A 27,930-nucleotide genomic window follows, 5' to 3' on the forward strand; every position below is an offset into this window, starting at 1 on the left:
GGTTGGAGCTTTTGTAAATTCAATTTTGATGCACTTGCACTGCTCCCACATATCAATCTGAGAATATTAACTTAATTTTCAGCTTCCAATTTTAAATTCCTTCCCATTTTCAGAAAGATTTAAAAATGTCAGTTGTACATTTAGTTTTTTTGTATGGACACACTTTATTATTGTGTCTCAACATTATTTATTTTTCTCAGCAGCTGCGGACCCCCTAAGTATGTTTCGGGGACCCCCATGGTCCCCGAACCACAGACTGAGAATCACTGATCCACATTGTTGGCACTGGTGCTGAGTGAATGTCATCTGTTCTGGGTGTCATTTGCATACAGCGCCTGATTGGTTGATTCTCAGCACAGGCTGAGGATTGATGTCAGAGTCAAAATGTCCCTGTACCGCATTCCATCCGGCCAGGCCCAGCTGGTGATTCTGAGAAGGGTATAAAAGGTTGTCGCGCGGTCCCTCGCTCACTCCACCGGTTCCTGCTGCAGAACATCTTCAGAGCCCAGACCTTGCCTTGACACCTGACACGCACAGTAAGTTCAATGGACGAGCCAAATACATTTCAGCTCTGCCAAACTAATATTTTATTTCAGCCTTGTTCGGATTATGTTTGAGTTTATTGCACTACAAATCCCATAAATTAATTTACAAACTTTTTTTGCAAACTATATTCATAAATCATTAGTATGATTAACAAAACACGACCACAAAATAAAACAGACGTACCACAAATCTTTGTATATTTCATAGTGTTTAATGTTTGTAATCTTAATGTTCACGTAGGATTATGTAACTTTGTCATTAAATTACAATGTGGGTATTAATTGCTTTTTCATTGCTGGCTATATTTGAAGTTATGCATTCTGGAAAGAGCCACCGTGGGTGGCACAAAGAAAGCAGATGCAGTGAAAACACGGCTGACCGAACACAACCCAGAATATATTCTTGTTTTTCTGGGAGTGCACCCGTGAGCTTTGGTTAATCTTTCCTTTTTTGGGAGCAGTCGGACATTTTCACGCCTCACATTTTAGACGCTTCTCTGATTTTTGGGAAAAAGTAGCACCTTTGGTTAGTTGAGTTGGCGGTTTTGTTTTTAATTTCTAAGGGCGAATAAGGAAGTCGGAGCAGCCAATAAGATTTATTGGAATCCTAGTGCGAGCACAGAGATTGGAGGGAGGAATCCCAACTCCTAAACCTATGCCACAGGTGTGAAATTAACCGTGCATGGAGTCGTGTCTGTTTTCTAGGACACAATAGTTTTATAGCTTCGCAGACGTCTTTTCAGGAATCGCTTGGGATCCCTTTGTCCTCTGTGATTGTTTCACAAGAAATAATTGGAAATGAATTGCAAGTGGCAGAGGGCCCGGATGTATCTCCCGAAATAGGTCTGCGTGCACTGTGCACGGGGGCGTGCTCCTTCCACCCGAAGGGATCATTTGGAAGATAGTCCAGTAGGTTAATGCTGGCTCTGCAGAGATCTTTGAGTGATCCGTAGGTCACAGGGCTGCATTCCCACAGGACTGGTCCAACCCTGTGTCGTTCCATTTGCTCGTTATTAGACGGCCCCGGGGCACCCTGAGAAGTCGAGCTGTGTAAAACAAGTTATAATTTAGAGATTGCGCAGTTGAAAGGGAATGAATGAAGTCCGCGTGGCGCTGTAGCTTTTACAACACCACGCCCGTAGAAAAGCACGCCTTGAAAGCTCGTGCCAGGAGAGAGAGTTCGCTGCAGAACTTACACAACAGTCTTGTTAACATTGTTTTGATCTGTATTAATTTAAACCCCAATGTGCACTCACCCCAGCGGGCTGCCACCGAGGTCTCGGGGTCCCTGCTCCTGATCTGGGCGTGGGGTTGGAAGTCCAGTAGGTGTCCGTGTGTCTGTCACCCCAGAGGACGTGCGGGTGATCATATAGCGCATACCAGCATCTGAATCGCCTCAAGGCCCGTTGGTGAATCGAGGGTGCGGAATCGGTGTTGGTGCAAGGTGCCGAGGTGAGAGTACAAGAATTTCAGGTCCTCCAAGGCGGTACCAGTTTCCTCACACTGCGTCTGATGGTGCATGAAACCTTCACGGGCGGGTGAAAACACTGCATACTTAATGCTCATGCAATCACTGGCCTCTCTGCTTAGGCGGCCAAACAGAGGGGCATATTATCAAGAAACGGCGTTAAAATTATCACATGTTCTGGTGTCAACATGGGCTTCTATTGGAATTCTCACAGGCATATTATCAAACCTATTATCGCAGCTTTAGCAGCAGTTTTCTGCCGCTAAAGCGGCGATAATTTTATCGCCGTGCTTGATAATATGCCCCAGAATTACCGCTAATACTAAAAAAGCTTGCATGAAGAAACACATGTTCATTTAATGCATACACTTCTCACTATTTCAGGTTAGCCTCTTTCTAAGTTATCTTAGGTTTGTCAGATCACATAGCTGGTCGAACAAGTCGATAAATCCACTTTCCTAGGATTATGGACTGGTAATCTTACTTAGAGATGATCCTGTTTCCTCCTTCGGTCTAAAGCCCACCTGCCATGACACATCACCTGCCCGATGTGGCAGTAATGGGTAGACCCTGATGGAGAGAGCGTAGAGGGTTAAAATGTGAGACATTTAGGGATTGTAGGGGCTTGGATAAGCACTGATCGAGAGAGCGCAAGGAGGTAGATGGAATACTTTTCTGCCACGATGATGACTTCAGTGGTTGGACCAATGGATTCGATCCCAAAAAGTGAGGGATGGGACCAAAGACCTCTCAAAAGCTTTCCTTTATAAAGCGGAGGATTCATCTTCTGATCTTCTGCTCCAGGGCTCCACCTCAATCCTCCCGCAGCGGTGAAGACCACCAAACAGCAGAACCTTCATGGTGGCCTTCTATGCCTGCCTCCTTGCCAGCGAGCTACGGTTTAAGTTACAGGTAACACCACCAGACCTGACCATTATAGCCGCCATGATCTTTTCTTGACAAAGATCTCCTTGGGCGTTTACAGACAGCGCGGAGCCCGGCAGCACCTCCGGAATGAGGCGGGTTCAGGATGGACCTTCACCTTACCATGGGCCTGGCATGGCATTAGAAGATGCTGGACAACAGCCAGATGGTGTGGGAACCCCTCTGTATGGTATGCGGTGACCTCAGTGCTAAGGGCCCACTGTCTATATCACGGCCTCGACATAGGGGGCCTTCACTGAACGGCGGGAATACAAAAATGGTGCAACACAGAGATCACTTGTACATCTCAGATACCTGATGAGAGGAGTAAACAGGACCAGAAGTGGGGCAGCTGATAGAACAATAAGACAGAAGACTTGGGGGCTTTGAGGAACCTCTGGGGATCTCTTCATGGACCTGATTCTTGGGTGTTGTGGCAAAACAGAGGTACGCTTCTTGGAGCCCATCTAATGGAACAATCAGTCCCATGCCATGTGTGTAGATCTTTTGCTTAATAAAAATAAGTAATTGAAATAAAACCCCTAGATTGCTATGTTTGTGGGATTCCTTGAATGAGACACGATTTGGACAGAGACTTAAAACAGCTCAGTTCGTGGTGCGAGGGTGTGCTTAGTAAAATAATACAATATAATATAGCGAAGCCTGTCTTCTCTAAGAGAGGGATGGAGCTGATGAAATATCAAGTAAGAAATAGAATTAAACAATTGTAGCAAATAAAAAAAAACTGCGTGAATTATTTTTTGGGCTAGAAATGTCAATGTCCTGAGAAACAATGTTTGCACACATTTTAAAATTAAAGTTCTGAAAATAAAAAAGTGAACACTGGCTTGGTGTGGAGAGAGGCCGTAAGTGAGGGATGTGATAGAGAAGGGAATTCAAGGGTATGCACTGGAAAATGGACTCCAAAAGCAGCCAGAATAGGGGCGGCAGGGAAGCTCTAAGGGTTAATGGAGAGCTGTGAAGTGTTGTCTTTCGTGGTTTATTCCTGAAAAGCAACACAGCGTTTTTGTGGTTAAGTAAGTTCCTTTTTTGTACCTTTATTATTGCTAATCACGGTTGTGGTGAAGTGTTAGGTATTATCGCGTTGTTTGAAATGTATCCCACAGCTCACAGACCTGTCATTGAGCCACTGGAAAGACCCACCCAGCTCTGTTCGCCTGACCCTTGTCCTCCTTCCTTCAGGCAGACAAAAATATACCCTTTACCATCGCGTAAACAAATGCACATTAATCACTCAAATGATGTCCCTTCCCCCGTCTCGCTGTTCCCGGGCTCACAATTTCTTCAAAGGGTCTAAGCTAGGGGTGTTCAAAGCGCGTCCAGGAGGGCCGGATCCGTGCTACATTTTCAGGCTAATCTGATTTAGGAAACTAGCTCTATGGAGTTTTATTGAGTGCAAAATGTATCCTATGTAGACATCCCCAAATTCTACCCTGGATCCGGTCCACCTTATATTAGACACCCCTGGTTCTAAGCACTCCTCTTTGGCGCATAACCTGACCCTGAGTGGGACTCCTTCCGTTTTTATTTATTTATTTGTTTGAAGAGTTTTATACTTTCATTTTACTCACTACTTACTCTTTTGGTTATATGTATATACTCTAAGTAAGAACGAAAAGGTAACAACTGTCATTTTCACGAGTGTTCCTGTGTGTGACAAAAAACATGCATGTCACACAGTGTGACCTTGGCTATCTTCTAGTGCAGCGGTGACTCAAGCGTTGGTTTGCGGTTCCCGGAAGCGGATCCTCACTTCTCGTGAAGACGGGGTCGTCTTTTGTTTTAATTGATGACTAAATCATGAAGGCGTGATCTTTGGTTCGGCTGCTCCTTGAAATCTTTTCAAGGGTGCCATATCCTGGTAGATGCACTAAGTCACATCATGTCACACCCATGTCATCTCAGGTATGAAACATCTAGAGCTCACATCACAAAGTGAGTCTATTCTTGGAATGGTTCCCATTCAGCAGGTGGACAAACTGACACTATGGAATCTGGGAAGGACTTTTTTAATATGTTTTTATGATCCAGCAATAATCATTAGTTCATCATTTGATACCGACTGGGTGTACTAAAAATGGCCATCACTGCTGCCCCAGAGCAAGGCTACCAACTTAGTCCATGAAGCAACCAAGCCCCATGGGCGCAGCTCAACATGCTCGGGTCAATTAAGTGATCGAGAATAATGATAAGAAAATTAGTAAATATTCTTCCTGTTATAATAAACCGACCACACACTACCCAGGAATACAATCAAGAGAATAAGTTAGTCATATATGATATACAAATCTAACTGTCAAATTTCAATTTGGGTCATTCTGAGTATATTGAGAACAAAAGTCAACATGTTATTATATTTAACTTTTATTAACCTTGTATCTTTTTGTGATCTTCAAACATTGTTGGCTCGTTGCAAGATTTTGGAAACAGTGACCAGTCGACACGTGTTTCGCCCCATGCTGCATGCAGGCCTGGTGCTTTTTCAAGGCTATAACGCAATGGGCATAGATGGGTTAAAGTCTTCAGAAACTGAACCTAATACAAGAAAATATTTGTTTAACCAAGCCGGGTGGTTTGCAGAAAGAAGATGATCTCCGAGTGTCAGGAGAAAGGTAGTCTGTTGTTGCTGCAGACCTAGTCACGGAAAAGGTACTACGTGTGTCAATTCTTGTGGTTTTATTCATAGCCCTATGATTGTGGCAACAAATTCAATCAACAAATTCAATACTGAGATTGTGGAAAATTTACACTCAACAAAAGACTTAAACATATCTAGAGGATGTCATGAAGTTAATATTCCACTGGAAAGCTTTTCAGCAGAAAAGTTCTGCATGCCCAGCTTAGCATTTTGTAAAGCTTTCCCCAAGGTTTATAGCACTGGCCAGCTCTCATGTTGTAGGGCTATTTGATATTTAGACCAGAAAATATATCACTCGTATCATTCCATTTCAATACTTTATTTGATTTCATAATACAATCAGAAAAGTGCAGTGCATTACATTGTAAACTCTTAGTACACAAACATATAATTCAAGAAACAGAGAATTTCTTTAAAAAACAATACCCAATGCTAATCAAGAACAATAAAAAAAATTCTTTCCATCATAAAATACAACCAACAAGAAAGTTGACACACTGTGGCATATCTCCAAGTAGACGAAGTTTGTAGGTAAAGATAAGCAGGACGGCGTTGTGTGAAGTTGAGCGGTCTTAAAATGGGAAGAATAAAACATTTGCTCAGATTGTTATAAAATTTGCAGAAAAGACCTACATGCATAGTATCGTATCATTATTAGTAGGCCATTGATGCATGCACATTTCTGATGGGAAATATGAACAATGCTGTAGATCTCTTAAATGTGAGGCCCAGTAAGTATGTCCAAAAAGCTCATACAAGCATTTTAAAGTTTGTGGTGTGGGGATCTGAAGGGCACTCAACACATGTGGGCCTTTCAAACTTCCAATGGGGGATGTATTACAAGTCCACCAGCAGTTACGATATCTAGTGGGTATCCCACCCCAACGTGTACCCTAAAAACATCAAGCGGGCATTGGTGCCTTAGTAAAGCAGATACTACGTTCAGATGGATCCTCGCAGTTGAGTACTCTGTTACCGGAGCCCCTGCGACAGATACAGTAGAAAAGCGCCCCAGGCTTGGGAGGGACGGCAATGCCAACAATGAGGTTCACCTAGGACTGAAAAGGGCAGTATTCGGGCGTCACCTTTCAAGAGGACATCTTAATTGCCCTGATCCAGACTAGCAGGTCCAAGAACTGGGTGGTGCACTTTCTACAAAAACTAATTCTTGAAAAGACTATGAGAACAAACAAGGCGGTTGCCGTGGTTGCGAGCAAGTGGACAGTGTGACACATGTAATATACTGCAGAAACCACAAGACCTGGAGAAGATACTGGAACTCATCGCCAAGTGTCTTGAACAAGGATTCAGAGAAGATGTGGCTAAAAATTCTTAGAGTCCTTAACATTGAAGAAGAACATCTGAATGTGGTTTGAAAGTATATAAAGAGCCTCACAAACCCAAGCATAGGACATAAAATATGAAAAAGGTTCTACATACAGCATATGGTGATCTTCATGGTGGGGAAGAGCAAATTTGCTTGTTTCTTTAGTTCTTTGTTAGCTGACCCTGACAAGGAGGGTGGTAAGAAATGGATTAGAGGAAGCGAAATGTTATGTATTTTTAAATATGGTGGTAATGTCCACCGTAAATTCTGCACTTGTTGTACATCTTTTCCATGTGTTTATATATTTTCATAAACACACAGGATACTGTTTAATAGAGGAAAATTAGCACTAAAATGTTGGCGCCGGTGAATCTCCTGAGTGGAAATGACATGAGATTCCTGAAAAATGACACAAGATTACGCAAACTGCTGATTTGGCATTTTATGCATTTTTGTAATCCGGAATATATCCTCATGTCCGAAATGGAGGGCGAGGACATATTTTGCTCTAAAAAATAGCAAACAATCGTGAATTAATCAAACAATAGCCTTTCAGTTCATTGGCATTGTTTCTGTGCTCCCACAATGGAATTTGTTCCCGAACAACATCTCAATTACGTAATGGGATGTAATAGTGTAATTTCAGCAGTGCTTAATTTGTGCCGGCGTTTTACGGTGCTTGGCACAGGCACTAATTTGTAAAAACAATTACATATTTATGAGAAACCCCCACATGGTGGTGCTGTGTCTGTGTATTTTTAATCAGCGATCATTAGTGCAGCATTAAACTATGTAATATAGCTTTAAAAAAATGATAAAACTTGAACTTAAACCTGCAGGTAAAAAACGAGGTGGGTCATGCAAGCTGCAGTGGTCTGGTGAGTAGCACCTTGGGCCCTGGCTCTCAATATTTTACAAATCAAGCACAGAATCACAGGCATATAAAATTACAAATAATGCGAAATACCACTCCCATTACTTGACCTTTCAAATGCATCTACCGAAATCTGAAAAGCCAACAAATTCTTGAATGTCACATGAAATTTCGATTCGGCCATCTCTCTCTCTCTTTCTCTCATGGGCCATTGGAGTGTGGTTCTGAGTTCTAGGCAGGTGTAGGGTCTGTAGTTTCTATTGCCTTGAAATATATACCAATGGTTCAATTTATGTTGTATCGTGAAAATAATGTGTCTTCCAAAGAGAAATGTTTGACCAAATTCTTCATTTTGACAATGTTAACGATGCGGAGAGTACCTGTTTTCTCATGAGCTGGCGGTGTTATATGTTATGAATCCAATTCTAACCTTTTACAAACGTTCTAGACATTTTTGTCGAATGTCATGTCATTTAATATGTTTACTTCTTATAATTAGCAATAGCTAAACAATCAAACAATAATAGAGGTGTACTGTATTCCCGTGCCCTTGAATTCTGGCAAATTATTCATGCAATTGTAACTTTTTACAATATTTCAATCCATTTATTTTTTGTGTTTCAATATATTCATATTTGTTTATGAACAATACATAAAAAAGTTTTAAAAAAACATTCTAGAAGTACATTGCACTAATGCACTCAGACGAGTCAACCTTTAAAAAAAGGTTTGTAACCATTATTGTGAATTGTCATGATCTTTATAGATTTAATATATTCATATTTTTATAAACCATATAAAAATAATAACCCTGGACGTGCATGCTCTTAATGCTCATTGCCATGCAGTACTGTAACAATGTGAGACCTAGTGCTTAGCAGATGACGTATGTTCAAGATGCAAGTAATGGCTGCAGGAAGCATAACAATGGCTGTCGTCTTTTCCGCAGGACTGACCCATCTCACAGGAGGAGCCCTCCACCCAGGACAGAATGAGGGGGAAGGGCGGCCAGCCCATTCTCGCGGCCCTCACCACGCTCCTCTTTTTAGGTAAGTCATTTGGTTCTCCCTCTGAAAAACGACTCTCCTGAACTTAGTGCTGGTTGTATTGGTAACTGTCCACCTTTTCATGTTGTTTATGGGCAGCAGCACACATAGAAGAAGCAAGTCATCATTATTTAATGATTGTTTATGTGCAGGAAGGGATACCTTCTGCACATAAACAATCTGTAATGGCGCTTTGCTCTTTCTATGTGTGCTGCAAACAGTATGGGCTGCTACCGGACCCAGGTGGTGGGGCGGGGGGTGGACAGAAAAAGAAAACAAAAAAAACACTTACCTTAAAAGGGCGCCGCCTCTCTTTCGTCCTCCGTCCCTCCGACAGCTTCCTGCACTCCTGGCCAGCAGCAGGAAGCACCCGCCCTCCCAGCCTCCCCATAGCCAATCATAACACTGCTTGCCTCTTTTTTAGTCTCAGGAATATTTCTAGTCAAGCGCTGAGATGCCCCCGGTTGAGTCGAGCGCTATAGAAGTATATATAACATAACATAACATGCAGCGTTCTGATTGGTCTGAGCGCTGTGGTTCGGCACTCAGACGGGGAATGGGAGGCTTTGCATGTTCCTCACCAGGCTGTGTAATGCAGCCTGGTGAGGAAGATGCAAAGTGCGCATGACTGTTTGGCCAGCCCATGAGGGTCAGCCGAGCAGTTGTGCACACTTCATGAGTGAAAACCACTCCTCTCCCTACTCGGCCAACCCCGCATCGTCCGTGAGCCACGGAAGTATACAGGAAAAATAAAATGATAATAACAATAGTTGATATCATTTTATTTTTCCTTTTGTTCAGCGAGGCGACGCTCCTCTGCCTTAGCGGAGGAGCCGCCACTGGCTGCAGAGTGCAGCACACCGAGGAAAGGCAAAAACGAGGAGAAATAAAAGTATCCAGGCGCTTACGGGGGCGGGGCGAGGGGGTTCTGGACTCCTGTCCAACCCTAACACAAAAGGAATGCTTGAAAACTACTCTTCTGGCCTCAACCCACCAAGGTGGAATGAAATAGATGTTGGTTTTAGTTGTAAAATACCCGCATAACACACTTTACGCAAAGGGCGTTTCTGGGACGTCTCTAGGCTCTGACTGATCATCAGCGAGAGGAGAACTTAGACAAAAAGAGCGGTCTAAAGAACCGAGTTGAAAATATTAAAGGATCTGAATTTATTAAATGATGGCACATGCCTCGGGGACACCAGAAAAGAATTCTAGGCCTTGACCGCTTTAGTGAATAATCTTCTACCCCATATAGTGAAGGCAGAAGGGACTGTGACAAGGTCATCTTGAGTTCTCTGACCTTGTGGTCCAACTACAGCCTTTGCAGTCGCGTAGACAAATATTGAATATAGTCTGATGTAAATATAGTGCACGAAATACCATTTATTTAAAGAATATTGTCCAATTGGGTAGCCACCAGAGGTGAGATGTGATGGTAGGAGACATGTGGGACAAGATATTCATGTCAGAAGATAGTCTGACGATGATAGGGCGTCCACACCACTGGTGAATAGTCAGGTCCTAGCTTTCTCCATGCAAAGTTCTCACACGCTTTTCTTGTGGACATCCTTAAAATATGACCAGGGTCCAATGTCCGTGCGCCAAATGTGGCTACTCCTGCTGCATTGCACATGTGTGTGAGTCTGACCCAATGTTGGTGGGTCAATTCTTACTGCTGCCTCAGAACCAACAAGGAGTTCGGTCTGGCAGCTAAGCCTATTTAAGGGGGAAAGGCACATCGTTTATTGAAATGCTGCTCTAGTGCTCTACTTCTTTGTGCTGCTGAATTGAAGTGAGGCGAGAAGACACCAAAAGAAATGAACATCCCGTACAAAAGTGTCTGTTTCAAGAGCCAGGCTATGCGGCTCCCGTCCAGGGGTGGCAGCCACTGCTTGACTCACGTGAGTGGCTTCCTCAGGGCATGGTTGGTTCTGACTTCAGATGACTGCGACTCGTCCTCTCCTCTGGACTGGCAGCCACTGCTTGACTCACGTGAGTGGCTTCCTAAGGGCATGGTTGGTACTGACTTCAGATGACTGCGACTCGTCCTCTCCTCTGGACTGGCAGCCACTGCTTGACTCACGTGAGTGGCTTCCTAAGGGCATGGCTGATACTGACTTCAGATGATTGCGACTCGTCCTCTCCTCTGGACTGGCAGCCACTGCTTGACTCACGTGAGTGGCTTCCTAAGGGCATGGTTGGTTCTGACTTCAGATGATTGCGACTCGTCCTCTCCTCTGGACTGGCAGCCACTGCTTGACTCACGTGAGTGGCTTCCTAAGGGCATGGTTGGTTCTGACTTCAGATGACTGCGACTCGTCCTCTCCTCTGGACTGGCAGCCACTGCTTGACTCACGTGAGTGGCTTCCTAAGGGCATGGCTGATACTGACTTCAGATGACTGCGACTCGTCCTCTCCTCTGGACTGGCAGCCACTGCTTGACTCACGTGAGTGGCTTCCTAAGGGCATGGCTGATACTGACTTCAGATGACTGCGACTCGTCCTCTCCTCTGGACTGGCAGCCACTGCTTGACTCACGTGAGTGGTTTCCTAAGGGCATGGTTGGTTCTGACTTCAGATGACTGCGACTCGTCCTCTCCTCTGGACTGGCAGCCACTGCTTGACTCACGTGAGTGGCTTCCTAAGGGCATGGTTGGTTCTGACTTCAGATGACTGCGACTCGTCCTCTCCTCTGCACTGTCCCAATCAGCTGCGGCTCCTATTGGAGCAGGCTCAAGACTGATTTGCATATGGCTGGGTCTAATCTGAGGTGGCATGGTGGGCATGGTGGGATGCAACCCAAGTAATTGATAGTGGCTGAGAATTATTTCAGCATATCATCCATCACTTGTATTGTTCACTGTGACACCATCAGTGTGATGGATATGCACAGGTGTGCATCCCATGCTCACTGTGCCACTGGAGCCCACAGCACCCAACTGAAGAGGCCCAAATAGGCTGAAATGGTATTGGGTAGCTTGTCTTACGGTTCAGAGAAGACCTGGCTTGGTGCATATGACTCAGTTTAATCTTTGGTGGCATGGTGGGCAAAAAGAAAATGATGGACTGCGGCAAAGCCCTAAGTAGTTACCAGTGGCTGAGAATAAATCGAGGATTCTAGCTATCACTTTTTGTTCATTTACTGTTCAGCAGGCAACAGCAGGAAGTCCATCTTTTATTTGACCACTAAGGTCTGAAAACTAGACGGAAGACGGAGAATAAAGTGAATCTTCACTATTCTGTGTATGGGCACCCTTCTTCTAGTTCCACAAACCATAGTGGGAGTAAAGGAAGGACTGTCGCTCTCCCACCTGGATGGTGTGCATGCTTTTGGTTGGCCAGACTGACAGTACAGCCGATGGGCAGGCCACTCCTATAGGCAGTAGAGGGCTCCTGGTCAGTCGGTAGGGGTGCTGCTGCTGCTGATGTGACGTGACCAAACAATGAGCAAGGTAAGACTGCCTTCCCAGTTCACACTCCATCCTCACTTGGCCTCCAGAGAAACACTCTACAAATGATACACTGTGTCCAGCATAAGTCCAGGAGGGCAACTACATGCCTTATTATCAACACAGACTATGTAAACTACTTCCACTTTATGTTAATATCTGCAAACTCTATTATTGATCGGGTCCTCCATAATCTTCTCTGGACACCCTTGACCAAGTCCCAAAGTTTGCGTAGCGCTGGAGTGAGGGAGAGCACGGTGAAGCGCCATAGGTCACGGTGCGAGTGGGCCACAGAGGCTGCAGCAGACATTTCACTTCAGTGCTAAGTGAAATATCTAACTACTTCCACACAGGGGTCCCTTCAAGCACAAAGCAAAGCCACAGGGCATGCATTCACCTCTACCCTTATCAGCCACTCCTAGTTACACGAGGGAGGCTTGGTGCAGGGCTTCGAAGAGCTTTTCATCTGTCATGGCAGTAGCAGCAAGCTGCCTGAGCCTACTTGTAATGGGTGTGGTTGGTTGTCAGGGATGTATCTAGGTAAACATTCATGGGGTGAAGAGACCGTAGGGTTGAACCAATGTGAGCGTCCTTCGGGGCTTAGCAAAGCAACCATGGGCTTGATGAAACTACAACACAATGGACCTCTGGTGGCTTCAGAGAGTGTCTGTCATCCCATCGGCATGAGCAAGAGTAATCTTGCTACAGGGTGCTGTCACCAAACCACTTTTCAAAGAACATTCTTGTAATGAAATAAAAATAGACTGTACAAACTGTAGTCGAATCCTCATCAAGAAAGTTGAAAGCCTATGTCATACGCGTGAGATAAAGAATTTCCAATATTTGAAAGCGGATTGAAGGCCCTAAGTCTCAGGTTAGTACAAGCACATGAAGCAATAATGTTTGGCTCTTTGAGAAAACAATCTCCATACATTTTTACATTATTATTAGAAAACATCCTGTGCGCAAACATTCAGCTTATAGCAGTCCCATACCTGAGAAATGAATTGTTAAGACTGAAAACTGGTGTTGATCTAGGTTGGAAGAAGACAAATGTTAATACAAGTAAAATAAAGGATTATCTTGTTAAAGGGTTATGTGAATATTGAGAGTTTTCTTCTAAATGGGTCAATTATTATGCGCAGTTAGAAAATGTATTTTTTAAACCTGTATTTCTTCAAAGCGCCGTATGTTTCAGAAGACGCGCTTTGTGTTGCTGGAAATGGAATTGCGAGAGATTTGCATTGCCTAAAAACGAGTATACAAACTGAAATGGCTTCTTGAGTCTGATTATCTATTTCAATCAAAACCTCCATTTTGAAGTTATTAATATTGCACTTCAGAAGGACTTACCTGTCTTTATTAACTTTCTTTTAGTTCACCATATTGAAGCTCAGGCAGATCAACCACCTGTAAGTATGATGGCTTCGATTTTGCATATATCTCGCCTGTGTCCTGCTTGTAAATTGTAATAGGGGATGTTTATTTGATCTGAGTAACACATTTCATTTATTAACAACGTAGAAAATTAACTAGCGCCTTTTACTTATGGTTTTGCCAAAGTAATCCACAGGCCATTAACATAAAACACCCCAAATGTGTCAAATTCTGATACAAATTTGCCCTTTGGGGCGGAATATTTGATAAAAATGACACCAAACATCCCAATCGCTAAGGAAATTTAGAGGATTTTTCCACATTGAAAAAGGGGAGCAGGTAAGGATGTGGGATGGGGAGTAAAGCTATACTGTAAAGAAGGCAGTGCGTCACGCTCTTTTCCATGTAGACATACTCACATCATACCATTGCCTGGACACCATCAGCCAATCAGATAGTGCGACATTGTATTGTACTGTAATTGCATTTATATAGTTCTTACTACCCCTGATGAGGCGTCAAAGCGCTTTTTCGGCAAGTACTCCGGAACCCATAAAGGATTAGTGGTGAACTAGTATAGTGAAATATGAAAGTAATTTGAGTGGTGCATAGGTTAGTCAGTTATTTGGATTGAGAAGGATAGTGGAGGAATAGAAGAGGGGAAAAAGGTTTGTATTTATATAGCGCATGCTACCCCTGATGAGGTGTTCAAGTGCTTTTTTGGCGAGTAGCACACTACTCCGGAACCCATAAAGGATTAGTATGATCAGACTATACCGAAGGTTTGTCACATGTTGGGCCACAGGGGCCAGATTCATGCCAGATTTCTTGACTGATAGGATGCCTTTACATATTTTCACCCAGTTTAACTAGGGCCCGCATCAGCATTAAGCGACACAAAGTGGCTAAAAATGGTGCATAGTATTTTCTTGCCAGCACAAAAGGTATTTTATGCTGGAATGGTAACACTTTCTCAGCCTAAAAAACCACTTTGAGCTGCTTTGCGTTTGCTTCATAGGAATGTTACTGGGGTGTTACCTTAGCCGACAAGTGTAAACACCCCCTGGTTTGGATGCAAACCCCGATCTAGTAAGGTAACCAGACTGGGCTTTACGTTTAAAAAAAACACCTCCTTGAAGCAGACACTAACAAATGTTCTTATATCTCAAAAAAAGCCACTCATTGCACTTGTGCTGAAGTGCACAGCACACACACACTGCATGGGCTCATATGATGTCCAAGCATAGGAATTTGTACTGGAGGCAGGAGCGGGCCGTGCAGGTAAGAGCGGGTGGGTGGGGTGGGGGCGAGTCCAAAGACGATGATGAGGGAAAATTAAATTTGAATAAAGAACACCACTTACCTTGCGCTCGTCGCATCACCGAGTCGCTGATGCGGTGAGCGCAAGGTAAGTGGATTCTTTTTATTTTATTTTCCCTCGTTGTCTGTTGAGTCACCCCCTCCCTGCCTCACCACTCTTACCTGCACGAGCTGTTCCTGCTGGGAGGGCAAGCTACCAATGCAAATCCTGTGCCAAACAAAGCACACTGACCTTTGCGAAGCTGTGTGTCTTTTAGAATGCCAGCGCAGCTGATGCAAATTTGGGTGCTACACTGAATTGGTTAAAAAAGTATTAGAGCTTGATTCAGACTGCATTCATAATAAGACAGATACCCTTCACATTTGGGATGGAGTAACCCGTCGTCAAACTCTAAATCTGGGCTATTGAACTAAAAAGGACATCACTTGCATAGTCAGTGGTTTATTAAAAAAATTGTCCACTAAAACCAACACCGGTCATCCCTGCATTTGATTCACAGTACCTATATTCATATGGCCCTAATTTAGGTCCGTTTATGGTCATCCTGGGTCAAACCCAGTTCCCAATTTGCCAAATCAGAATTACTACTTACTTCAAACACCTATTTTCAGCCACTTCCACGGCACAGTGTGTTCAATCTACTGGGTCTCCCGGTCCTGCCAAAACAGCTGGCGATGGGCATTCATTGAAGGCCACTGCTGTCTTAGAGATTCTCTACTGTCCAATATGATACAAAGAGGCCAGTAACATGTAACAGCTCAGGCTTCAGCTGCTGTACTATAGTTGCCCAAATTAGTGTTTGGATACAGCTTCTGTACCTTGGCTGTCAATGCCTGCTTTATTGTGCCTTCCACCACAACAACAATCCCAACAGCTACAGGTGAGTGGCAGAGGCACATGCATAATAACAGCTGTTGCCACTAAAATATGAGAATTAATAGAACAAAGAAAACTGAGAAACCACATTGGAGAAAACCAATGGCCAGATTTAGAGTTTGGCTGACAGGGTAATCTGACTGCCAAATGCTGCATCCGTCTGCCTCATTTATAGCTGGCCACACTTCTCTAGTGGCCCAACAGAGTCAGGGCTGTCGGACGAAGGACATTCATCATCTCCCCTATTGACGGTGGATAAAATAATGTCTTTTTTACCCTGTCCTTGTGTGTGTGTGTGTGTGTGTGGGTGTATATATATAGATATATATATATATACACACACACACATATACAACGATTCCACCATTTAAAGTCCTCCTTTCAGGTTAGAAAGTGGACGGCACCACAGGAATGGGATATCTTACATTTAATTTTTCACCAACAGTGTCTTTTACAATAGGGAAAGTCGACGCGTTTCGGCGTTTGCATTCTACAGATATGCAAAAATGAAGCAGAGAACATATATTGATAAAGATATAATCTGCTTCTGCAGCCATTGCTCTGTAATCAAGATGTCACTGCTCCCGGTCTGGTTCCAACTGCTACACTGTGGCTGCAACTAGTATACTATGGTCTAGCTCAATTTGTTGCTGCAATGCAGATGCTCTGTATTTTGTTCAGGGCATCCACTTGCCTCCTCTGGTTTCAGGCATGGAATATATACAGGGGGAAGTGCAGTTCCCTGCTCTAGTTGCATATCCTGTGCCGATGATCTGCAGTTTCAGCGCCACTTCTTCTGGCAACAAGTGGTGATGCGTATGGATACAGTTTCAACCGTTCCGATTAATGTGGAAGTTGCGATACTTAATTGTGTGGAATATGACTGAAATGTAACTCAATGTAGCATGGTGGGCGTATGCCTAAAATGCTGCACCATGTTGCATTGTGTGGGGCTTTACTGGAAATGTATTTGCACTTCCAAAGTTCCAGTTTGAATGGAGCACTTTAATGCAGAATGCTTTCTTCTTTTCAATTCTGGGGGAAACCGAGGGAAGTCACCAAGATAACAGCAGCATGTAACTTATGCATGCATTTTAAAAAAGACTCCACCCTTGTTAAATGATTACAATTTTGTATTCAAATTTGCTGTGACAAACTCTGACAAATTGTTTCAGTATTGGATATGAGGTCAATCTTGGGGAACAGGTAATCACCCAAAATAAAAACAATGCTTTGGCCTAAGCAGAAGATCCCTGGCACAGAAGTAGCAGGGTTTCACCTTGCTGTACTACTTCCTAGCCCCTTCTAAGCTCCCTATGGGACTGCAAATCCACCACTATTCTAGGTCCATACCCATCTGGAACCTGCAGCTCTCCAGAAGGGTTTTCCATTCATACATACAACCCAGCCTTCTTCCTCGCTGGACCCTACTTCACCCCGCAATTAGCAATAGATAGCGGGTGAGGAACATGATGCAACACAATGAAGCATTGCTTGGGTATGCTTTTAATACAACTCAGTGTTGGGGTATTCTTTGGTGATGGGTACTCATGCCAAATCAAAAAATATTTTGGGTTAGATCAGAAGATTCTAAGCACATAAGTTAAAGGGGTTCACCTTACTGTCACCATTCATAACACTTTCAAAGCTCCCTTTAGGACTCAAAGTCCACCTCTTCTGTATGTCTAAATCTATCTGGAACTTACAACTCTCCAGAAGAGTTTTTCCACTTATCCATGATTGAATGTGGTGCAAAAACCAAACAAAAAGTGACTCCATCCCTAATCATCCAAAAGTACACATGTTGATTGAACCTTGCTTCCAGAACAAAGTTGTAGATGCTCCAAACTTGCCACTTTAGGACAGCTCAAGTGCCATGTGCTTAATTAATCTCCCTTGAGCTTGATACAGCAGTGTAAAGAGCTGACGTCCATATGCGCACCAGAACTTCCACTAGCTGAAACTGGTGGGTTGATTGCCAATACTGTCAATGTGAGGTGGACACAAAGATAACTATGATGGGATTATAATGGTTTCCAAATCACATGCAATGAAGCAGAACACCAACCGAGTTTATGGGTACAGACATACAAACCCAGGGTGCACTCATTTTCTCTTGTACACTCTGATGTTTAAGCATTTGGGCAATCTTAATAACAGTCACATGATTGCACGTGTAGTCGTTAGAGGTTCCAGGCCGTGAAAAATAAGCCTCACTTCTTTCTGCCCGTAGCTGCCCAACGATTATTCGAAAGGGTTGTCTTGTACACTGTATATCACACGGGTAGTAGGAGTGAAATCTCTAAAATCCTCATACTACTGGATAATTGGCAACAATGTCATTTTGCCCCCAAGTAAGCCAATTGTGACCGTATTACCCCAACATGTTATGTCTATCAACTGTGACTCGACATCCATGAATCCCGGGGCTGCGAGCAGTGGGTCCACCGTCACTGAGATGGCCTTTGATATTCAAATACTAAATCTCAACACAAATTTTGTCACAGCAAATTGGAAACCAAAAATATAATCCACATAAGGGTTTTATCCCCCATCCCTTTCTATTTTCCAGAATTCTACTGCAATGGCAGAACCCACCCCGACAGCAGCACCAGTCTCTGGAGTTTCCACCCGCACCCCTGGGACAATGGTTACTATCATTTCTACCACAAGAACCATCTGGACTCCTAGTAAAGCTACAACTACATCATCTTTAGGAATATTCATAGTGGAGATGCCAGCTGTAAGTCAATGTTCTGACTCTGGCTGGACACTGCTCCTTTAAGGATGCCTCTTCCCATAAACCAACCATTGCCCTCATGGTCAATTATGGCAGGGCAAACAGGGGTGGCGGGGTTGAGATTTATGATGTGGTGGGTAGTGATAGGACAATGGATGTGATGGTGTTGCCTAACAGTTGACCAATCAAATGCTGTGGCTATTTAATTCTTCCTATCAAAACCCTTGCTCCCCTCAACATGCCATTCTTATCACTGATGAGCACAACATTTATTTTACGTCTTTCCCATGTGAGCCCTGTATGTCACTTGTGCCAATATTGTGTAAAACTCACATGTACTGAACAGTTTACCTCTTAATTATTCCTGTGGCATGGCTGACACCTGCCATTAAAAAATGAATAATGCCAATTTAATGCAATTTGACTAACAGATATTCATACATTTTAACTGTGCTTCAAACCATTCTGAATACTTGGTGCCCATTCATTATTTAACTCTAGATCAATGGTTCTTAACCTTTTGACTTCTTTAGACCCACACTTAATTATTACTTGAATGCAGGGACCCCCACTGAGTAATTACTGGAAGCCGAGGACCCTGACCTAAGCATTTTCCATAATTTAAACCCGAAAACATTACATAACAAAATTGATTGATCAAATATACGAATGGTGAAATATTTGATTTGTTTCGCAAGCAAATATAAAAAAATCAACATTTAAAATTTTATGAGAAGGTTGAAGCTTTACTAAATTGAATAGAGGCCACTCATCCTCCATACTGTTTTCTGTTTGATGCAGTGTCACTTCTCTCATGAATAAATCTGAGGATACAAACCTAATTTTTAGCCTCTAGTTTCAAACTCCTTCAGATTAACAGAAAGTTTTAAAAATTTCAAAACTTCATTTTGCTTCTTTATTTCTTTACACTTTATTATTTGTTAATATTATTACATTTTCTAAGCAGCCACGTACACTTTGATTAGACTTCTCGGACTGTCGGGAGCCCTGGGACCACAGGTTAAGAACCACTGTCCTACATGATCCAGTTTTATATGTGAAATATTTACATAATAAGGCATATTTTAGTGACAGGATGTTCTAAAGATAGTGTATGACTGGCATGAATTCCTCCTTAAGAAGTCCCTTCTGAAGAAGGGCTTGTTATCTGATCACAAAATAAAAGGTAGGGCCTTTCCTCTTTAAGTGAAAAGATGAGAAGGATTTGCTTCCCCATCTGTACTTGCAGCAAACACTCAGTAACCCATTCCTTCATCAATCCTGCTTCTGTCCCCATTGACTACTAAAGTAAATGAGCAAGGGCAAATGCCCTGGGGCGCCCATTAGTAATTTACAAACCCAGTGCAGGTAAAGGTGTTGCTGGCAGCAGGAGCAACCTTTCCCCAACTACCCTCTCTCTAAGGTGACCTTAGGAGGAAGTGAACGTAGGCTTCTGGGTACAGCAATTTGCTTGCACACTGGTGTGACAACAGCAGCCAAATTATGTCCTATAATTGAAGCCGTACACAAGATACTCTTTTGACATCTTTGCTGAACACACTATAATAAGCAACTTTAGAATCTGTCTTTGGCATTCACTACCGGCCATCATAACAACTTACTGGTGTATATACAATAACTTCTGGGATTAAATGAAGTGACATTGGTTTAAATGGTCTTCTTCCTTGAGGGAGGAACACAGAGGAAACCAAGCCACATTCAGCTAGATTCAAAATCTAACCACAATCCAGAAACTGTACATCTGAAAATGCTTTTCTTTATCCACCATTTTATCCAACCCTAGGCCACCGCTTCAGTCATCCAAATTTCAAAATAATCCATTAACTTCAGTCCACAACTTTAAGCCTGTATATTCATCAACCTCAAACTGCAATTTAAATCACCATCAATTGAAGACAATAGTCACCCTCAATTCACAGTCTCAATCAACCCCAATCCACAATCAGCTATTTTACATAATCTGTTGTTCACAACCTTTAAACATGCTTAGCAATATTACATTTGACATCCTAAAAGGTCATGACCCCAAAATTCACAGTGCTAAGGTATTGACCTCAAAATGCACAGTCATGGCATCCCACATTACCAATATTAAAGCATGACATTATCTTCTGCACATATTATGAGTAATCAGACATTGCAATTAGGTGCCCACATCATCCTTAATAGAGCATTGCAGCATTTGGACTTGGTCTTTTTTGCAGGGCCCAACCCCTCCAACTTTTTGCCTTTCTCCTCCTACTTTTTACAGAATTTTGTTTGTTGGCTTTAGGACACTGTGCACTTTACCACTGCTAACCAGTGCTAAAGTGCTTGGGCTTGCTGCTTAAAACATGGTAGCAACAAGCATTTACCCAATTGGCATATTTAATCTACTCATAAGTCCCTGGTAAAGTGGTGCTACATGTTCCCAAGGCCTCTGCTACTATTGGGTCTCCAACACTGATTGTGCCACCCACTTAGGTAGCCCACCAAACATGTCTCAGACCTGCCATTGTAGCCGGTGTGCATTTTTTAAACCATTTTGACCTGGCAAAATAAACCTTTTACCACGCCCAAACCTTCTTTTTTAATACATATAAGTCACCCCTAAGGTAGGCCCTGGCCAGCACCAAGGGCAGGGTGCAATGTATTCAAAATGTTGGGCATGAACTTTTCAAGTTTTACATGTCTTGGTGGTGAAAAACTCTTGAATTCGTTTTTCGCTACTGCAAGGCCAATCTCTTCAATGGGATAATATTGGAGTTGCCATTATTACATTTTATAAGTGTAATTTCCAAATGGGAAGAGATAACCAGTTCTTGTTTGGTGTCTCTGGAATCCTACTTTAAAATCCTTAATTTTGGTGCAATTGGATTTTAAATTCCAATTCTGAAAATGCTACTTATAGATATGGGGCATATTTTTGCCTTAAGCATTTGGTGCCTGCAACCTGTCTCTGGGTCACATGACTAGGTGTAGGTGACAGTTGGGCTCTGTAAATTCCTCCTAGACAGCCACCCTCAATGGGAGCTTAGGTGTCAGTGGATGGGCCAACACTGGCAGCAAGGGGAGGGAGGAGCTGGGCCCAGCCCCCCTTTCAGTTGAACATGCTGTGCCCTGTCTCGACACAAAGGGCTGCATACCCCCTATAGTTAGTCTGGAGCCAGGGAAGGCAGGGTATTTGTGCACTCCAAGGCATGCCTCTAAAAGTTTCTCCCCACTTCAATGGCACAACTGTGTATAAAAGAAGGATCTCAGACATCAACTCTTCAGTACACTTCTGGATTTGTGGATACTCAGCTAGGAAGGAGGACTGCTGTGCTGCTACAAGGACTGCCACTCTGCCGGACTGCTGCTCTAAAGGAACTGCTAACCTTCTGTGCTGACCTGATACTAGGCCTGGGCAAAAATTTCGTTCCGTTCGCGGAAATTGCGATATTTTGACATTTTTGCGTTCCGCGGAGAGCGCGAAAATGTCAAAAATTCCGGTTTCCGCAGCTTGGCGATAATTTGTTTCTTGCTCGCGCTGTAAAATGATACATTCTCGCGCGCGCGCGATCGCCTTACCTGAATCCCTGCGTTCGCCGACAAGTTTTCTTGATCCGGTCGCGTTCTCCATGAGATGTTGTATTGTTTTTAGCCATTTGCGCTGTCTCGCGACAGTTCGCGCCCGCAGTGACGTCATGCGTCGCGCGATCACGTCTTTCTTCTCGCGATCATGCACCGCGAGAACAACTCAAAACAAGATGGCCGCGCCCGCAAGCAGCCACATGGGTAAGTTGGCGACCCGCAACCATGCAGAAAATCGCGCGAACATGCCGGAAAAAAACTTCCGCATCTTCGCGATATTTCTGCTTGTTTGCGATAATTTTAAACATTCTCGCGATAATTTGCGAAGGTTAATTCCGCAAATTCCGCCCACCCCTACCTGATACCTGCTGCCCTCTTGCCTGGCAGAGAACTGGACCTGCAACCACATCTTGAACCTAGGACTCCAGAGTGACTCAAAGGGCTAGTCTGCTGGCCTCCTGAACTGCCCTATTAACACTGAAATTCAGTGTGAGCCAGTGACAGCACATCTCTTTACACAGTAATTATCTCTCGTATGTGGAGTACCACCACCGCGAAGCTCCAGCCCACCCATATGCGATACTAGGGCTGCTCTTCGTGCCACACTGATGTCCGCCCATGCTGCTCTCCTTGCTCCCTGCAACCCTCTCCAATGCGAGCAGGACACTTCACACAAAACTTGAGATGGTAAAGCTTCAGCTACACTAATCTGGGACTGTATCCAATTTGCTCTTCATCGCGGTCGGCCTGAACTTTTGACTTTGACCTGGTCCAGCACGACCAGATAGCAGCAGTTGGCACTTAATTCTTTACGCGCTATTTTTCAGTTTACTCTTTAAAAATGTATACCTCTAGTTCTACTGATTGGATTTTTGTTGTTTTGGTCTTGTTTAATTTATTAAATTCAGCTATGTTTTTCTAACCTGCTGTGGGACCTTTTCGTGTCCTGTTTTCACTGATTTACTGTTTGAAGTGTTATACAAATACTTTACACACTGCCCCTAAGTAAAACGTGACTGCTCAGGGCCAAGCAGCCACGGGATCGAGCACAGGTTTAATTGGGGTTTGCTTGTGACTTTTTTTTTTTTTTGAATTGTGGTTGCTGCTTGCCTAGGGCTCACATGCCCGTCAATCACTAACCTAAATTCTAACAGCAGCTTATCAGGAATATGAGTTACTGTCAGCATTAACAACCCTTAAAGCATAGTCATTAAATTTTTTTGAATAAAGCATTGCCTAAAGTCATGGTGAATAATTAATTTAAAAAAAACATCATTAAACCATCATGAAGAACACTTTTCAATAAAGCGTTGTTCAAATCCTTATGACAACCATCTTTGAATAAAGCATTTTCCAACATCTATCATGTCTCTATGTCTTCTTTAACACACTTAAGATCACAGATCTTGCAGCCATGAGCTCAGCCCCTATAGGGTATTGCATTCCCAGCTGTAGGATTTCAGCCGAGGGAGTGCTTGAGAACAACCAGGGATCCCAGGGTGGTCTTCTTTGATGCACAAGACTTAGAATCAGTACATTGTGAAAATGCCTTTGGGCCTCCTTGGGGGGAGTTGTGAAGCTCCTGCCACTGCCTCACTCTCCTTTTCTTTTATCGGTGTTGGCCCCACTATCTTAGAGCTGGTGAAAAGTATTTTTGTTAATTTCTGTCCTGCAGTGCATTAGGGGGTGCTCTCTCCAGGAGTGTGAATAATAATGAGCGGCTCCTCTTGCTTGTTGTGGCCTTCTGTGTCCCCTTTCCTTTCTGCTTTCTCTTTCATGGGGAGGTGTCTGGTCCCACCCGAGCACCCCAGCCAGCCTCCAAGTGTTGGGTGAATCCCAGGGAGCCCACCCCTGGTTGCCCTGCCGGGCCCCCGTGCGGGCAGCACTTCCTCATGCTGTCGTGGGAGACAGCAGTTCTCTTTCCCGGCCTGCTCCTGAGGGGAGGGCGCTTCATCTGGCGGTGGCCATCCCCTCCTCCCAGACACAGGCACAGAGTTTCGGGCAGGCCCACCATCGATAGGGGAGCATGGTGGCACCCCCATGTTCCTTGGCTCGCCAGGGACCCGTAGTTGGGGATCCCAGGCTCTGTTTTTCTCTCCCTATCGTATTGGAGCACAACAGCACTTTCCCATCCTCTTGGCCCATAGTGGACCTGGGGTCGGGGGTCTGGGCTCCAAATCCATGAATTGGCCTGGGAGTTGGAATCCTCAGGCTCTCTTAACTCTGGGGAGGGGGCCTCACGCACACCCTTCCTAACATTTAAAAATTAAAACGAGGGGCAGGGGTTCACAGGACAAATTCTTCTACTGCTCATATCTCAGGCCCTGTTTGGCTGTTTTGCTCCTTACTGGGCTCATTTTGCTCCTGGTGACGAGCCCTAGCCACCCTCAGGCATCCTCGACTCTAAGGGGGTGAACTTTGCAGACAGCTGATTCCACGAGCTCCCTGCACCAGCATCCCTTCACTTTCTCCTCTGTTCCTTCTCTCCTACTTGGCGCAGAAGTAGGGGTGGGCAGAATTTGCATAATCGCGTTACGCAAATCTCAGCGAAACAGTAAAAAATCTCCGCGAACATGCAGAAATTCCGCGAACATGCAGAATTGCTTGCTCGCGATGCTTTTTTCCTGTTCACAGTTGCTGTTTGCATGCTCGGGGAGAAATATCTCGTGAACACGCATTTTGAGAACGCGAACAAGAAAAAATTTCGCGAAGTCGCGGAAAGCAGAATTTTGGACAATTTCGCCTTCTCCGCGGAACGCGAAATTACCGAAATTCCGCAAATTCCGCGAGCGGAACGGAATTTACCGCCCAGGCCTACGCAGAAGTCCAGTTCTTTGCCCAACTAGTTCTTAGGGGGTTTAAGGGGACCAGCTTCCCTGTGCCTCGGGAGAGCTCCACTGGTCTTGGGGTCAACTGTAGTCCTTACTCCAGATGGATATCAGGGGGTTCTTCCTTCCAGTTGTCCATGGCTGCTGCCTCCAGTCCCAGTGTACAGCAAAAAGCACAACCAAGGGAGAGCTCTCCCCCTTGTGCAAGACCTTTTAATTGGGGGTGAAACGTTCTAGAAGTCAGGCTTCTCTGGCCTGGGATCTGATTTTGAGCTGAGCCAGTCTAATATGACAATCGTGGATGACCCATAAGCTGTACAGCGGAGCGCAAGTGGCGGAGACAGCTGATCATTCTGTTAGAGGCGCAAATTATGATGTTAGAGCGTCGAACTTGAGGTGAGGATGGGGTCGCTGCAAGTCAGCAGCTGCACCTGACTCAGCAACAATACCAAATTGAGCTGATGGACGAGGCGCAGGGAGCACGGCTTGCTATACAGGGTAGAATTTACCAATGGGGTGACAAGTCTGGGAGACTCCTCAACAGGCTGTGCCAACAGGCGCAAGCATGCGCTCCACTTAGGTGAATTTGTGATTCCGATAATGTACTAGTGACAGACACTGCGACACTTGCTGATAACTTTGCGGCCTCTTACCAGTCCCTGTACACACCCTGCTTGAGGCCTCCGCGATCGAGCACTTCTTTGATGACATTCCTCCGAAGGCCCTCTCCGAGGAGGCCCCGAGGTCCCTCAAGGCCCCCTGACACTGGAGGAACTAACCGCTGCACTGGCTGACCTTCGCACTGGGAAGGCTCCTGGCCCCAATGGTTTCCCCAGTGATTTTTACAAAGCCTACACGGCCCAGTTAGTCCCCCACTATTTAGCAGCTGTACAAGGGCCAGCCCAAACCGCACGCATGCCCCCAGACTGGAAACACGCAGAAATTGTTGTGTTCCAGAAACCAGGTCGACCCCCGGAGCTCCATGCCTCCTATCAGCCAATCTCCCTTCTAAATGTAGAGGCGAAGCTCCTCGCCAAACAGCTCGCCACGAGACTCCTGGCTCATCTTCCTGACCTGATCCACCCGGACAAGGAGGGATTCATGCGAGCCACACGCCATAACATATGTCAAGTCCACAATGCGATTGCTGCTGTGGATCGTCTTCATCGCCCAGCGGCCCTAATGCTAGCCGACATCGACAGAGCGTTTGGCTCAGTCAGTTGGACCTACTTATTCATACTTCTGGAACGTCTGAATTTCGGCCCCAAATTTATATCATACATACGAATGTTATACCAGGGACTGACTACATCAGTGCGTATAGCAGGAAGCGTGTCTCCTCCCTTCCCAAGTGGCCGGGGCACCAGGCAGGGTTGCCCGTTGTCTCCATTATTGTTCGCCCTAGCCATTGAGTGGCTTGCGACCTGGGTTCACCTAGATACCCAGATTTGGAGCTTTGAGTGGTCCGCCGAAATTTCAGATCGAATAGCCCTGTAAGCGGATGATGTACTCTTCTTCATGACGCCATTCGTCAATCTATAAGATGATATCTCTCCCACAGTTCCTATATCGACTACAGAAACATCCCTACCCCCTTCCACAGATATGGTTCAGACAGTTTAATTCCATGTTAAGTGGGTTCCTGTGGGGGGTGGCGGTCAGACTGGCTCTTCGCACCTGCTTTCTCTCCACCTATCGTGGGGCATTGCGGCTGCTGGCATACAGTCGTACTATACAGCCTCTCACCTGTAAGTACTAAATGACTGGTGGTATGGCTCAAGAGATGAACCATCGTATGCCATGGAGAGATGGCTGCTAGGGGACCCCTTGCTATACAAATATGTATACGGATGTCCGAATATTCAGGCTCTTCCCCCAGCCACTAAAGTGGTGTTGACAACATAGCGACAGTCCCTTTGCCATATAGGCAGGATGAACCTTCTCACACGTGAAGCTCAGCTATGGTGTAACCGCCTCCTTCCACATTTGCAACACTTACAGGGCTTCCAAGGCTGGGACCGGATTGGGATTTCTTCTCTGGGGGATGTCCTCCAAGGCCCCATTCTCAAATCCTTTTCAGAACTACAAGAAGTATTTTCCATACCACGCCCCAATTTTACAAACATTTACAATTCTGTCATGCCCTTGTGCCCTATCTTAGAAACCTCACGGTCCTCCCTGAATTTAGCCAACTGGTAGGGAAACTCCTCATGGGAGACCTAGAGGACCATTAAATCTCCAAAAGATATCAGACACTAGTCATCCATAGCGCCTCCACATTGGAGACACTGAGAGAAACCTGGCAAGTCGACGTAGGTCCCATTGACAACAATGATTGGAGAGAGGCCCTAGAGTCCCCCGGGGGGGGGTCGCAGTCTCCTCGCACTTGCATCTGATCCAGCTAAAATACCTACACAGAACAAATTACACATGTCTGAGGCTTTGGAAGGCTGGGCTTATAGCCTCCCCAGTGTGCCTACGCAGTGGCACAGAAGAAGCCACATTCCTACACACAGTATGTACATGTACAGCCCTAGACAGCTTTTGGAAAGGAGTATTTACATGTCTGGCTGAGGTGCTTAGGTGGACCCTGCATAGTACATCACGGCTCTTGTTTTTACATATCTCTGAGGATATCGGGGGTAACAGGTACACATGCCACCTGCTGTTTATGAGCCTGACCTTAGCTAAACGAGACATAGCTCGCTCATGGAAAGCAGAATCCCCACCCTTGCTGGGTGTTTGGAAGAGAGGATTAGATTTCTGTATGGACCGGAGGAGCCTGAGTTTAGGGCTCGGGGGTGCCCTCAAAAACATGTACGCATTTGCCAGCACTGGGCAGATTACAGAGGTATTGTCTTGGCCCCACTGACACCACAGCCCACATCGTCAGATTTAGCCATGCTGCTCCACAGCTAACATA

The 27,930-nt window shown here is 44.7% G+C and overlaps 1 protein-coding gene across 1 annotated transcript in view; it reads left to right on the plus strand.

Moving 5' to 3' along the window:
- Window positions 1–405: 405 nt before the first annotated feature.
- The window catches only part of LOC146796676 (uncharacterized), a 208,743-nt gene continuing 181,218 nt past the window's right edge, over window positions 406–27,930 (plus strand). Inside the window, exons 1-3 of the mRNA XM_085629355.1 lie at window positions 406–536; window positions 8,747–8,846; window positions 13,670–13,704. Coding sequence (XP_085485481.1) covers window positions 8,789–8,846; window positions 13,670–13,704 — 93 coding nt within the window. The 5' untranslated portion in view covers window positions 406–536; window positions 8,747–8,788. The remainder of the gene's footprint in view (window positions 537–8,746; window positions 8,847–13,669; window positions 13,705–27,930) is intronic.

This window comes from Triturus cristatus, chromosome 10 (assembly GCF_964204655.1).
Source record: "Triturus cristatus chromosome 10, aTriCri1.1, whole genome shotgun sequence".
NCBI lineage: Eukaryota > Metazoa > Chordata > Amphibia > Caudata > Salamandridae > Triturus > Triturus cristatus.